Source organism: Anopheles gambiae, chromosome 3, assembly GCF_943734735.2.
Source record: "Anopheles gambiae chromosome 3, idAnoGambNW_F1_1, whole genome shotgun sequence".
Lineage (NCBI taxonomy): Eukaryota > Metazoa > Arthropoda > Insecta > Diptera > Culicidae > Anopheles > Anopheles gambiae.
The window spans coordinates 46,997,565-47,010,410 of NC_064602.1; the positions used below are offsets into that span (position 1 = coordinate 46,997,565).

The following is a 12,846-nucleotide window of genomic DNA, read 5'->3' on the forward strand; positions in this document are numbered from 1 at the left end:
TGTTTATCATTAAAAATTAATAATTGAACCCAATCAACAGAGATTAAGGTTATACGATTGGAAAATTAAATATCCATAAAAAAATCTATGTAGGTTCAGACACCCAAGTAGCCTTAAGAAACTTTATTTGATTATTAACAGTATTTTAAAGCCTTTAAAAATCAAATAGAGTTTCTTAAGAGAATGTGACATTTGTCAGCGTTACAGCATAACGACGTATTCCGTTACCCTGTTTTTTTTTTCATTCGGGCCAATATAACACACAGTGTTTTTCAAATTTTATATACACCAGTTTCATTGTTTCAATATTTGGATTTTTTTTCATTCTTATTTATGTAATAATGTGCATTTACTATCACAACAAAATATTTGTTTGTTTAACGGTACGAAAAAATATTTTTTTTTCTTTTTTTCCTTCACTTGAATCTACTGCTAATAACAAAATGATGATAAAAAAATAAAATTTCATATTTGTAAATATTATATGCAATGAGTTTGATGAAGGATATGCTAATGAGATAAATCTTCATAAAAAAACATTTTTTGTATAAAACAATATACTCTTGATGATGATAATTTTTGAGACATACTGTACATGGTCACGTACATGGCGCCTCCATTTCTTATGTCAAAAAGTTCGTCAAGCTTCGTGTGTATTGTGTGTAGATGGCAACATAACCAAGCGTCTGCGACAAATTCTATCAGCTATCGTTTAATTTGTGTATCATCATGCTTTTACAACAGGTCAGTGTATCGATGTTACCAATCTCTTCACATGAGCTACATAAGTTTTATATTTCGCAGCATTTTCGATTCGGATAGCGTTCGGACATCATGTTTTCCGTCCACGGCTGCAGCTAACCTCCATGCTAAATTGATGGAAGAAACCCATGGAATGAAAGAAACATATGTGATACAGTGACAATATGCAGTGGCAAAATGATAAAATACCGAATAAAAGCATTTGTGTTGCATTTACGCATTTATTCCATGAAATAATAACACCCATTGTTGTAACTTAACGAAGATCTAGAAAATTCGTATAGAAAGAGAAACAGCAATATAGCCATCTCTGTCGATATTTTCGTTAATTTTGATCTTTTTCGTTGAAAATACCGGCTAAATTTTAAATTTTAACGAAACATGGACGAAGCCAGGAAAGCGTTACGCAGTGTTTTAAGCCCTGGAATTACTGCTGTATGGAAAGCTAAAAGTAATACTTTTAGGCATACTTTTAACGGTTTCTTAACAGGATTGTGCTACTTGGGCAGCGTCAGATTAAGCCTAAGGGCCGTGGCAACGCTTTTTCACCTGCGAATCTCGTACGATAAAATCGCATCCGATCAAGCCCGTGGCTGTGCGCCATCGGATGCGATTTTATCGGAAGGTCTGTCATAATTTTATATGGAATTTGACAGATCACGTCGGACGTGCGATTTCGTCGGACGCCGCATTCGATGTTATCTGTCAAACTAATTGTGTGGTGTTTTGAAGGAACAACCTCAAACTATTTTTTCAAATTATTTTGTTAAACTATCAAAATCATCAAATAATCGCAATATGAATCGAAAAAGCGTTTGACAGCACGTGCGATAATATCGCTTGCGACGAAACACAGACAGGGCCCTTATGGGCGGTGGCAACGCTCATCAGATGCGATTTTATCGGATGAGATTTATATGGGATTTGACAGATAACGTCGGACGTGCGATTTCGTCGTCCGACGTTATCTGTCAAATCCCATACAAAAATTTGACAGGCCGTCCGATAAAATCGCATGCGAAAAAGCGTTGCCACCGTCCTAAGCAGTCATTCACCGACTGCTAAACGGAGTCATATAGGATTCCGTTTAGAGTATTGAATAATTTAACGTTTAGGTCATGTCATGTTAGACATTTTTAGTTCATGGCATAAGTTTGCTCGTTTTGGAGTATATTTGCTGCTTATGATCCGAGGTATGTGGTCCGAGGAACGAGGAAATTGATCTAGACACCACATTCATGAAACATTTTGTTTCTTGTGGTTACCTGCCAATGCTGGCAATCATTGGCAGTTTGACAGTAGCCGACAGTCAATCAAAACAAGCTTTTCAACAAAAGGTGTCTTGTTTACAAATGCTAGTGTTTGCAAGAATCCAACAGACTGAATTTTTCAATAAATTCCTTATTTTTTATTAAATTAACATTATTTGACAACCGGCTCAACCCATCTACGAAAGTAGTAGTTAGTGTATCTATATAAATTCGGCGTGTAACAACCATGCGTGTGCGACCCAGAGCAGGACAGAGTTATGTATAGCAATGAGATACGTACAGCTTGATATTTTTGTAAAATATTCGTAAAAAATCAAGCCCCTGTGTCCAAAAACCTACACGATACTGATCAGGTAGTCAGCGAGCTAGTTGGCTGGATCAAGTGAAGCACCTTTCGCAATAACCCACATTGTGACGAAAGATATGGATGGAATAATCCGTAGGACTACTGGCTGGGGCCTGGCTAGGCGAGTACAGCGTGCACAAACATGAGCTGTTGCTAGAACAAAATGAATTTCTGTACAGAGAACGCCAGTATTCATCATAATTGAAGCCAAAATAACAATCGTTTCTTGTTCCTGTTGGCAATGCGGACTGCAGGGTCTCGTATGGCGCTGCGATTTATGTATTAATTAAACTTCCGAGCACGCGAAAATGTCGTGGCAATTAAAACTAAAGTCAAAACATAAATTGTTGCAGTGACAGGAAAAATAAAACAAATAGGAAATCCTTTCAAAACGGCGGAAAAAGCGAACGATAGTTATTTAAGGCCATTATTAACAAATTATATAGTTGGAGGTATGTACGAACATAAGCATTGAAGAATTATTATTTACTGATATTGAACCATAACTTAAACCATTTACAATTGTGTACATATCGTTACAGATTACACTCTTCTCTGCATGTGTCCAATTATTTTCCAACCCACTACAAACATCTGCACAAAATGGACCATTTGGAACATCTGGGGGGATCGATCGATGGGCATCAGGACATGTCGAAAGCAGTCCTTCGCACCACCCTACAGTCCGCCGACAGTGGTTCATTACACTTCATCACCAGCACGGGAATGTCCCATGCTGGAAGGGAGCAGGAGTACATCGAATCGACCTTATTGGGCACGGACCTGTTATCCAGTCAGCTGCCGACCAATTTGCTTAATGATTACATCAATTCGGTTTCGTCCAGCACGACCAGCTCGATTGGAATGCAATCCGCCCTCATGGAGCATCACTATCGGCCCTTTGGCACCTCCACCGAAGAGTTGCATTCGCTTACCAGTGAAACGAGCAAGGAAGCTGCTGATACCAAGGTAATGCAAAGATTGATGGAAGATTGCAAAGCCGGTTAGATTTTAGCGTTTCCATTTTTCCATTTTAGGATATTCCCGGATTCAGTACGCTATCGTCGTACGACAAAATGATGCACATTGGTCAATCCTCTTCGCCCATTAGCAATGGATTAGGTCAGATCGGTGGCACGATTGATAGTTACGTACACTTCCCTCTGCATGCCACCAGCTCAGGGGGCGATGGATTTGATGTAATGGCAAACGCTCTTGCGACTGTGACCACACACCAACAACAGCAGGGACAGCAACAGCAGCAGCATCATCATCATCATAATCATAATCATTATAGTCTTCCTCATGCAACTAGTTCGCACTTGCACCTGCAACACCAAGCACAGGGACATTTGCTCCATCATCAGAGTATTGTGGAGCTCTCGAATGGCCAACAAATATCGTCACTTGGACATTCGGACGCACCTGTATCCAGCAGCATTGGTACGTTGCTACCGTCCGTTGATGTGACGCTGAAAGCATACAGTCACAATAGTTCTTTGCTTCCCATCGTCTCCTCGGCTCCACTGTCATCCGATGTACACAGCGTAAGCATTTAATCCACCAATAATATTGTAGAACTAGAATGACGCATTTTTGTTCGCTCTTTTTATTTTTAGAGCTCAACAATGGCCATCAACACGATGAGTTTAAACGAATCTTCGAAACGGTTTCTTTCCTGCGCAACTCTTCCCTCGCTCCTACCGCATAATCAGCGTACGATATTTACCGTTGCTGCTGATAGCTTAGCGGCATCGAAAAGTGTTGCCGCTAGCATTATGGAGTGTGAATCGCGCACACACGACGACGATATGGCGGAGTGTGTGGCATCGATCGAGAGTGTATCGTGCGCACAGTTGGGTAACATCAATCTCCCTCACAAGAAGCGTTTGGCAAAGAAGATGACCGATACAAAGGACGCGTTTTGCGGCGATGTTTCCGAAATGGAGCAATCGTTAATGCTGGCAAACATTCAGCTTTCGCACCGTGACGCAACAGTAACTGGGGTTGGTTCATTCGAGTCAACGAGCAATCCAAATTACGGTCCTTCATCTTCGCTACATCCGGGAAATAATGGCAAAGGCAACACGCCCAAAGCACAGCAATCGCCATCGGCCTCGCAGCATCCGGGGAATTCTTTTTCCTGTCAACTTTGTGGCAAAGTAGTTCAAGATCAGCGAATGTTCTTTAACCACCTGAAGGAACATTACGAGCCCTCCTTGACACCTGTAAATGGGAATAATACAACGGATGCAAACAGAAACGCAACTGCAATGAAAGTTATTGCATTATCAACGCAGGTAGCGCTAGATGGTAAAAAAGCGAAGCCCAAGCTGCCTCGTGTGAAGCACACGAAAAAGCTAAAGAACGATCGTACCATGAAACAGGGCCAGGCGGCTGAAGAACAAAACCCGGCACAGAACAGTGACGCAAAAGCGTTACTGTCCACATCGACCAGCTCCAGTGCGAGCTGTGCAAAAACGGTGGACAGTTTGCTGCAACATCAGTCGCTAAACGATGCCATGATAGTGCTGGAATGTTCCGAGAATGGTGGAGAATTTAGCGAGACTGAAGACATGCTGGAAGGCATCCGGAATGTGGTACAAAAGGTGCAGGAAACGGTCGATACGGATACGACCGAGGAGCTGTGCGTAGCGAACAGTGCAGACTGGTTTCCGAATCATGCTGATGATGCTAATAATGGCAGCGCTGTTGCCGCCGGTTCTACCGCAACCACTGCCATGCAGCAACCTGAAAAGAGTGGCCAGCATATGGCACTGTCCCGAGGATCGCTCGACTCACATGAAATTCATATTCCAAGCGGAGGCGACAACTTTTTGCTGCTTCTTAGTAAAGCTCAATTTAACGATGCAGGTATGATATCGCGTTAAAGTGCGTTAAAGTAGATGAAAATGCAGTTACACCGCCTTTTTATTTTCCTTTTTTAGAGCTTTTACAAACGGAATCCGCAGATTCGACATTGCTGAAGCCACTGGATGCTGCCACCTGTGAGCAGCTTACAAACTCGAGTTCACTGAATGGGTCTTCCAGGAATGAAACATACGTGCCGGGCCTACCGTCGGCTGAAGCGCAAAATTTGCAACAACTGCAACCGTTACATTCGACACCATTTCCGTTGCTTTCTACCGTTGATGCACTCGCCGAGTCCCGTGCCGTTTCGTTCCAATCCACCGATAGCCTGAACCCCCTTACCTCCATTCTTCTCTCTTCCAATACGATCAGCAAACTGTCGGTGGCTTCATTTGCACCATCCCACTGTGGCCAAATATCGGATCTAAGAGAGACGAGACTGTTGAAACGAGAACAAAAATCCGACGAAGATGACGATTACGAACCGGAGCCGGAGGAGGAGGAGGAGGAGGAGAATGGTGAGGAAACGTCCCAATACAATGAAATGCAAATCATAGACCTTGGCGCATCGGGCGTTGAACCGCTCAACGATGAATCGACGGGCGCACGAAATGAACCACCAATCGACGACGATTATCAGTGTAGCGATGATGAGGGAGTCGCATCCCAGGTACAGGGCAACGAAGACGAAGAAGTAGAAGAGGAAGAAGAAGAAATGTGTTCAAATGATAAGGAACGGCGGACAGCGACGGATGCTGGCAGTAATGCAAAAGTGTACAAATACCTGTGCCCGATCGAGGAGTGTGGACGGTGGTTTAAATCCAAGACTGCATTTTCCTACCACCATCTGCAGCACACGGGCGAACGGCCGTACCAATGCCAGACGTGCCAGAAGTGCTTCTTCACCTGCAGCGCCCTGAAGGTGCACGAGCGGCTCCATTCGGGCGAAAAGCCGTACAAATGTGAGGAGTGTGGGCACCACTTCCGGCAGTGGGGCGACCTAAAGTATCACAAAATCTCCAAACACTCCAACGAGAAGAGCCACAAGTGTGAGTTCTGCGGCAAAGAGTTTGCCCGCCGCTACTCGCTCGTGCTGCACCGGCGCATTCACACGAACGAGAAAAACTTTGTCTGCGAGTACTGCAACAAAGCGTTCCGGGCGAGTACGTACCTGCAGGCGCACCGGATGATACACACGGGCGAGAAACCGCACCAGTGCAGCTTATGTGATAAAAAGTTCCGCTGCCACGGCGATTTGAACAGGCATCAGAAAACACACTCCCGGCCGGGGAAAGGGGGCGGCACCCCGTCCAAACAGGTCGATGAAGATGAGGAGGGCAGTTCGACAGTGGAGCTGGCGGGAGGCGGCGGTGCGGGTAAACTACCCTCGACCCCTGTCGATGCTAAGACTAGGTCTCTCAAACGAAAGACGATCACACAGAAAAATAATAACAGTATAGTAATTGTGTAGCAATAGGTTATTGTAAACTGCCTTACTCAATCCGTATGTATAGGACAACACTATCAACAGCTGGTCATGTTGAGATGCAGAACCCATTTTAAGAATCCTCTGTTTTAAGAAGGGCTTATCGTGATGCTAAAGTTCTATATTCGTTGTACCGTAAATGTATGATAATAGACGACCAAGTTGGTCACTTATTTCTGTAATGTTTCTTTCCTATTTTGCTAATTATTGTCGAGAAGCGATTAACATTCGTTTCGTCTGTCTCTTCATCGTCGAATTGAATTGTTTATTAGCTCAGTCACTATTGCTTGATACAACTTAGTGGGATTTTTTTCTTAACTTTTGAGCAACGTTCCACAGGAAAGGTTGCGTGTGAGGAGGTTTAGTTTATATGTTCATTATCTATGTTTTAAATCAAACCGCTAACTCTACCGATGCATGTTTACATCTTCTTCGGGTTGAGAAAGATTCTGACTTTTTTTTTATTTATTTTTGCTTGAACTAAAGACTGAAATATGGAATTTTTACGTTTTTTACGTTCCCGCGATTGCACAACTAGCGATCCAATACATGTGATTCACGCGTTCACACCTGGTGCGTTAATTTTAGACGGACGCTCCTTTATACTTAAACTATTTTTTTACTTAAATAGGAAGCTGAAATAGTTAAATAGTAATTTTAGATTGGAGTTATCTGTTACAATACTTCAGCGGCACTGCTAGAAATAGCGGCTTACCTGTAAGGGTATCCCTGCGCTTTGGATCGGAATATTGAAAGAATCAGCGAGAAGAACACAACCACCAAAAATAGGCCCACAATTGCTGTGACCTTACTCTTACGATGATCATTCTGCCAGCCAGCCTCCGTTAACAATACCATTCCCAGCACAATCATGGCATCTGTAATAAGACGAATCATGCGATTGTTGGTCTCCACTTCAACTGTCGGTGGGTTACTCAATACTTACTCAAAAACATGACAATGTACGTTTCAATCACCAGCTGCCCCTGGGAGGATCCGTGTATGTACGCAATGCCACCATTTTGGCTCTTGTGCACGAACGGCGGGCTGCGGATGTGGTTCCACATTTGTCCCGAAACCATCGCGAAGCAGAACACCACCGCGATCAGCGCCCACATCTGCTTGTTGTACAGAAAGTCGAGATTGTTTCGGCGCAGGTACAGGAAACCGCCGACAAACAGCGACAGCATCAGAATCGCAACGGTAGCGGAATAGTTGGGTGGGCGGAAAATTCGGATCTGAATGTCGGTACGCTCCTGAATCCACTTGCCGATCACTTCCGCCGACACTCCCACCCGCTGGATGTCCATCGTGTCGGCCGGTTTCGGTTTTCCCTTCGGGGGGAAGTGGATGAACACGGGTGCCGTATTTAGTCGCAGCATCTGGAACACGTCCGAACCTTCGTCAAAGTCGACCATGGCGAAGAACAGCTTGTTGGAGTAGGTCTGCGAGTAGCGGTACGAGTTGGCCACGATCGTGTACTCGTCGTGAGCATGTCGGCAAATCACGCACTGCCGCGCGGGTGCCATGGCCGTAAACATCACTATGATCGAGTAGTTCCGTGGGGCTGACTTGACAAAATCCCGGAATTTGTTGCCATTGAAACGCAGCACCGGACGCTTCGTGTTCATGTCCAGCAGTTGCTGCACCTTTTCGGACAGAGACTGTTGTCCCTGCTGCAAGGGAACGGAACGGGAACCGATTAGATAGGAAGAACATGTAAACATCAACGTCAGCATACACAGCTCCGCACTTCGTTGCATCCGAAGCCGGTCTAGATGGTAGTGTACTTACGCCTCGCGCATTTTTGGAAGATTGGCTGTTGGCTAGCTGGAACAGACACAGCGATATTGCCGTAAGTACAGCAATTTTTAGTAGTAGCTTCATCCTGACTAGCCTGGCCAACCGGAACCGAACCGAACCGGAGAAGAGCTGCAATCGACTTGAATTGATCTTTCTTGTGATGTTGCTTTTCGGCACCAATTGACACTTGTGACGTGTACCAAACAAATTGCATTCTGTCAAGTTTCGCCTGCCATCGTGATGCGGTAAAGCCGCGTTTACATTACGCGAGAGCGTGGCAACTCCCATTTCTCGGATGGTTTAGCTTCACAGCTGAATTCACAGTTTTAAATCGAGGAGAAAAAATTGTAAAATTTTAAAATACAGTGGAGTGCCGTTTATCCTGGTTCCTTTTATTCGGCTGTCCGTTTATCCGTGTTGTTGAGAAATGACAGTTCAATACAAAGGTAACATTGCGCTCTGAGGAGGATATTTGATAACAAACGGAGATTGGCATAACAAAATTACTAAAATTCATGGCAAATTTCAAATATTCTCATTGGAAAAAACATGGAGTTAATAAAAAATGCCTAATTCGTGTCGTGTCTCGATGAGCCTGAATAAACGACGCTCCACTGTATATCAGTTTTTTAATCTATTTATCACCTCATTTAACGTAAGGACATAAGGACGTGTTCCTTACAAATGTGGATTGGGCATAATCACATCACTGAATAGGGAATCCTCAATACAAAAAGTCCGAACCGGATAATTATTGAACCTCGCAGGAACCGGTGCACTTGTACGATAGCCCAGCGGTCGTCAAACTTTGCGACGGAAAGAGCCAAATGCTACAAAAATGTTCGCAGAGTTCCATGGAAAAGCCAAATAGATAAGTCAAGAGTTAAAAAAAATGTGAAATTTCTATAACATTTTGCGTTTAAATGTACAATCAGTGCATGTTTACATTTTGTTTCAGGTGTTGAGTGTTTCGATTAACCAATAAGAGTTTCACAAATCAGAGAGATAAACAATTGTACCATTTCAATACGAGAAGAAATCTGAAATTAAAATCTGACGAAACTACATCCACTTCAGTTATTAGACACATGTTTATTACAAACTACAAGAGCAGTTGAAGGATATAAACGATGTAAAAAAAACTTTTTATTTATTCAAACTTAAACTATTCCTTTCATTTTTAACCTTTATAATATGCATTTGAAACGGTTTGATAAGATATGATGTTTAAATCCAATGTCCAAATGAGAATTCGATATGAGAGAAAAAGGGCGCAACGTAAATTATGCTTAGCTTCAGTTAAAATATTCTTGCACATTACATTCCTGAATGCTATTTTGTTCTTTTTTCCATCAACAATGTCGTTGAGCTTATCTTTAGCTTTTAAATGAGAAACAAATTATATTATGCGGCGGTGCTGCTTATTTTGATGGGGAAAGAAATGAAGAAAAAGAAACACGCATACACACACTTAGACACAAATGATACGAATGGAACGTGCTTTTGTGGCCGACCAGAAGGAGAACTAAAAATTGCACTACGCTGGACGTGAGGCAAATAAGAAGTACACTCACTCACACACACACGCAAGACGATGAGCACGTTCGCATCCGACGCTGAGCGCGTTAGAAGTCATATTAGAATAATATGGAGAAGCTCACTCAAATATCAGTGAACCGGAGGCATAGCTCACGCTGGAGTCTTTCTTATCACAGCACTGATTGCTTTGGTCGTACTTGAGGAATTTGAAGCTCATCCGATGACCACGGCGTTTCAGTTCTTCGACGGCTTGCATCAGTACGCCGATCGGATGACGCCCGCAAATGGTGTTGTTGTACTTTCGTAGGTACTCACTGAAGCTGTCCGCTTTCAGCGTTTCTATTAAATCCATGCCCATCTTGTCCAGCGTTTCGATCCATTTGTAGATCGGACCGGACCCTTCCTCGTAGTATGTGTAGCGAAACCGTTGGCCCCAGTGGCAAAAATCGGACGAAATTACAAACAAATTCTGTGGGTCAGCAAGGTACGGTGCGAAGATTTTCCCATAGGTCTCTTCCCATTCATTGGTAATGGAGCCAACCATCACCGGTACGATGGTAAACTGATCTTTATAGCTAAAATGCGGGACAAAAAGCGGGGCTATAGGTCATCCAAAGCGAATAGGCGTTTCAGGTGCATATGAACTTACTCTTCCATCACCTTGGCCACGTAGGGAAGATGCATTTCGATGCTATGCTCGTCTTCGTCCGTCTTTTGGTCCATCCACTTGAAATGGCCGGTACTTTCCAGCTGTTGGTTGATTTGCTGATCCACTTTCAGGTTATACAAGGGCGTATTGCAGTACTGAACAGCCGATAGGGCGCAACGGGACAGACGCACATGATGCGAAGGGCCCAAAATGAACACACGTTTTCTGTCGAAAGAAGAAAAAAGATACATCAGCCATTATTTCCACTTCAATGAAAATGATGCAAACGGTGCCAACTTACACCACGGCGGGACTAATTTGCCGATAAGCCCAAGCACCACAGGCACCGCAATAGCGATATCCGGCGTGCGGAGCGATAATGGCACGAGCGGGACCAAAGGTGAGATCTGCATCGTTCAACCAGCCATTCAGCTGACGGTTCAATTCAGCTCCTGCCGAATAGAAGTGGCGTTAATGTAGACGGAACAAAATCAATACTTTTGCGCTGCGAATCAAGCGAAATGTAGAAAGGTTAAGAATAACCCACCTGAATCCGTGTACCAGCTACCAGCATGCGTGGCCAAACGATTCGAATTTGGCATTTTGAAGGAGGGTTTTTTAAAGAAGCTGCTGCTTTTCGTTGTCACACCCCGTACAAACGTTCCGGAGCACACTTTCTCGGTCAAACAAAGTGAAAGTGACTTTTCAAATGGCACACACGCACACTGGCTTTGGTTGGCTGTCGATTACGATTGTCTTCCAACACTGTACAATGAATGTTACAGAAAAACAAAAACTTATAATTATGGTCTAAAAAACAAATTTTTGGCAATGCATTAAAAATTAACCTATTTTGACACTGCCATGGGAGGAGTTCAACATTCCTTCCCTAATAGGCGAATGTTTGGTTTTACCTGAGTTAAGCACGTTGGAACTACCTAATTTATCACCGAATGCAGCAATCTGAGGTTGATATTTTAAGCTTTCCACGCTTTTTCACACAAATACTCGGGCGCTTGGAGTATTTTTTCCGTAAAACTTTTGACGATTTGTCGATGATCTTTCACCCTGCTTTGTCGAACAAAGCAAGACTCAAGGGATAGAGGACGGAAGGGCTGCGGCAGGGAAGGAGCAGTCAAAATTCAGTGTGAGCTGGTACCGTTTTCGAATCAGCACTGTGCGCGCAGGTGTTGCTAGCTGCTAGCAGTAGATTTTTCTATACATTCCGAAATATTTGTAAAAACTTGGATTATTGCAAACAGAAACAGCAGCAAAAAGCATAAAACTGTGATTATTTTACGCAGAAATTGTTTGTTTTTGGTCTACGGGCTGTCAAAGGTTTGTAGCAGTGTGCGTGAAACAGGTGATCCCGTAAAGGAAAGCGGGGCAAAAAGGGCATGTTAAGCAGTTTACTAAATTTTCCTTTGAATATTGCACTAAACACAATTATTATTATATCGTTGCATGCCTCCACCATTTATCTATGGATTAAAATTGCCGTATAGAATGAAAATAACTTAAAATCATGAAAACAGTATAAAATAAAAGTTGATGTTTTACGAAAAGCTATTTTGTAAATATGTGGGCATATGTAAACAAAACGTGAAACGTCAAAACTTTGCGACAATATGGGCCACAACAACTGCACTTAGGTAATGGTCTATGATTTTGCCCACGTTTCGTGAAAAGTATTCTCGTCCTTTTGTTTGTTCATTTGTTTTTCTGTTCAGGAAAGTCCTTAAAATTCTTCCAAAAATATGTTATCACAATTAAACAGTTTTTACACGTTTTGATCTACAAAATCAAATCTTTTAAAGCTGTGCTTGTTACCATTATTGAGGCGACAAATACAACACCATAACCTCACCAAGCGCCATATTCAAAAGCATCTGCCCATTTTGCCCCAAGTGTAGCTCCCCGTTACATGAATATGCTACTAAATCTTATTTTGCATCTTTCTTGGTTATTTATAATGTAAGGGTAATAAAGCTTACACGGTGTTCATAGAACACTCTAATGAATTCATTTTGAGCATTGGAAAGTATTTTTATAGTGAAATAATGCTTAAATAGAAGGTACCCATTTTGCCCCACATGCCCATTTTGCCCTGCTTTCCTAT

The 12,846-nt window shown here is 42.9% G+C and overlaps 3 protein-coding genes across 3 annotated transcripts; 1 reads left to right on the top strand and 2 right to left on the bottom strand.

The window, feature by feature from the left end:
- Window positions 1-2,069: 2,069 nt before the first annotated feature.
- LOC1279436 (uncharacterized) lies at window positions 2,070-6,918 on the top strand. Its single transcript, XM_061660198.1, has 5 exons — window positions 2,070-2,831; window positions 2,922-3,348; window positions 3,417-3,926; window positions 3,999-5,253; window positions 5,328-6,918. Exons 2-5 carry the CDS (start codon window positions 2,983-2,985, stop codon window positions 6,719-6,721), a joined length of 3,525 nt encoding a protein of 1,174 aa, XP_061516182.1. The 5' UTR covers window positions 2,070-2,831; window positions 2,922-2,982; the 3' UTR covers window positions 6,722-6,918.
- Window positions 6,919-6,963: 45 nt separating this feature from the next.
- On the bottom strand, window positions 6,964-8,754 carry LOC1279437 (tumor suppressor candidate 3). Its single transcript, XM_319154.5, has 4 exons — window positions 8,531-8,754; window positions 7,683-8,412; window positions 7,452-7,614; window positions 6,964-7,371 (listed from the first exon to the last, which is right to left on the bottom strand). The coding sequence occupies exons 1-4, from the start codon at window positions 8,621-8,623 to the stop codon at window positions 7,356-7,358; spliced, it is 1,002 nt and encodes a 333-aa protein (XP_319154.5). The 5' UTR covers window positions 8,624-8,754; the 3' UTR covers window positions 6,964-7,355.
- An 899-nt stretch (window positions 8,755-9,653) lies between these two features.
- Window positions 9,654-12,105, bottom strand: LOC1279438 (protein MEMO1). Its single transcript, XM_061660200.1, has 5 exons — window positions 11,642-12,105; window positions 11,275-11,492; window positions 11,029-11,179; window positions 10,728-10,952; window positions 9,654-10,653 (listed from the first exon to the last, which is right to left on the bottom strand). The coding sequence occupies exons 2-5, from the start codon at window positions 11,327-11,329 to the stop codon at window positions 10,197-10,199; spliced, it is 888 nt and encodes a 295-aa protein (XP_061516184.1). The 5' UTR covers window positions 11,330-11,492; window positions 11,642-12,105; the 3' UTR covers window positions 9,654-10,196.
- Between the last annotated feature and the right edge of the window lie 741 nt (window positions 12,106-12,846).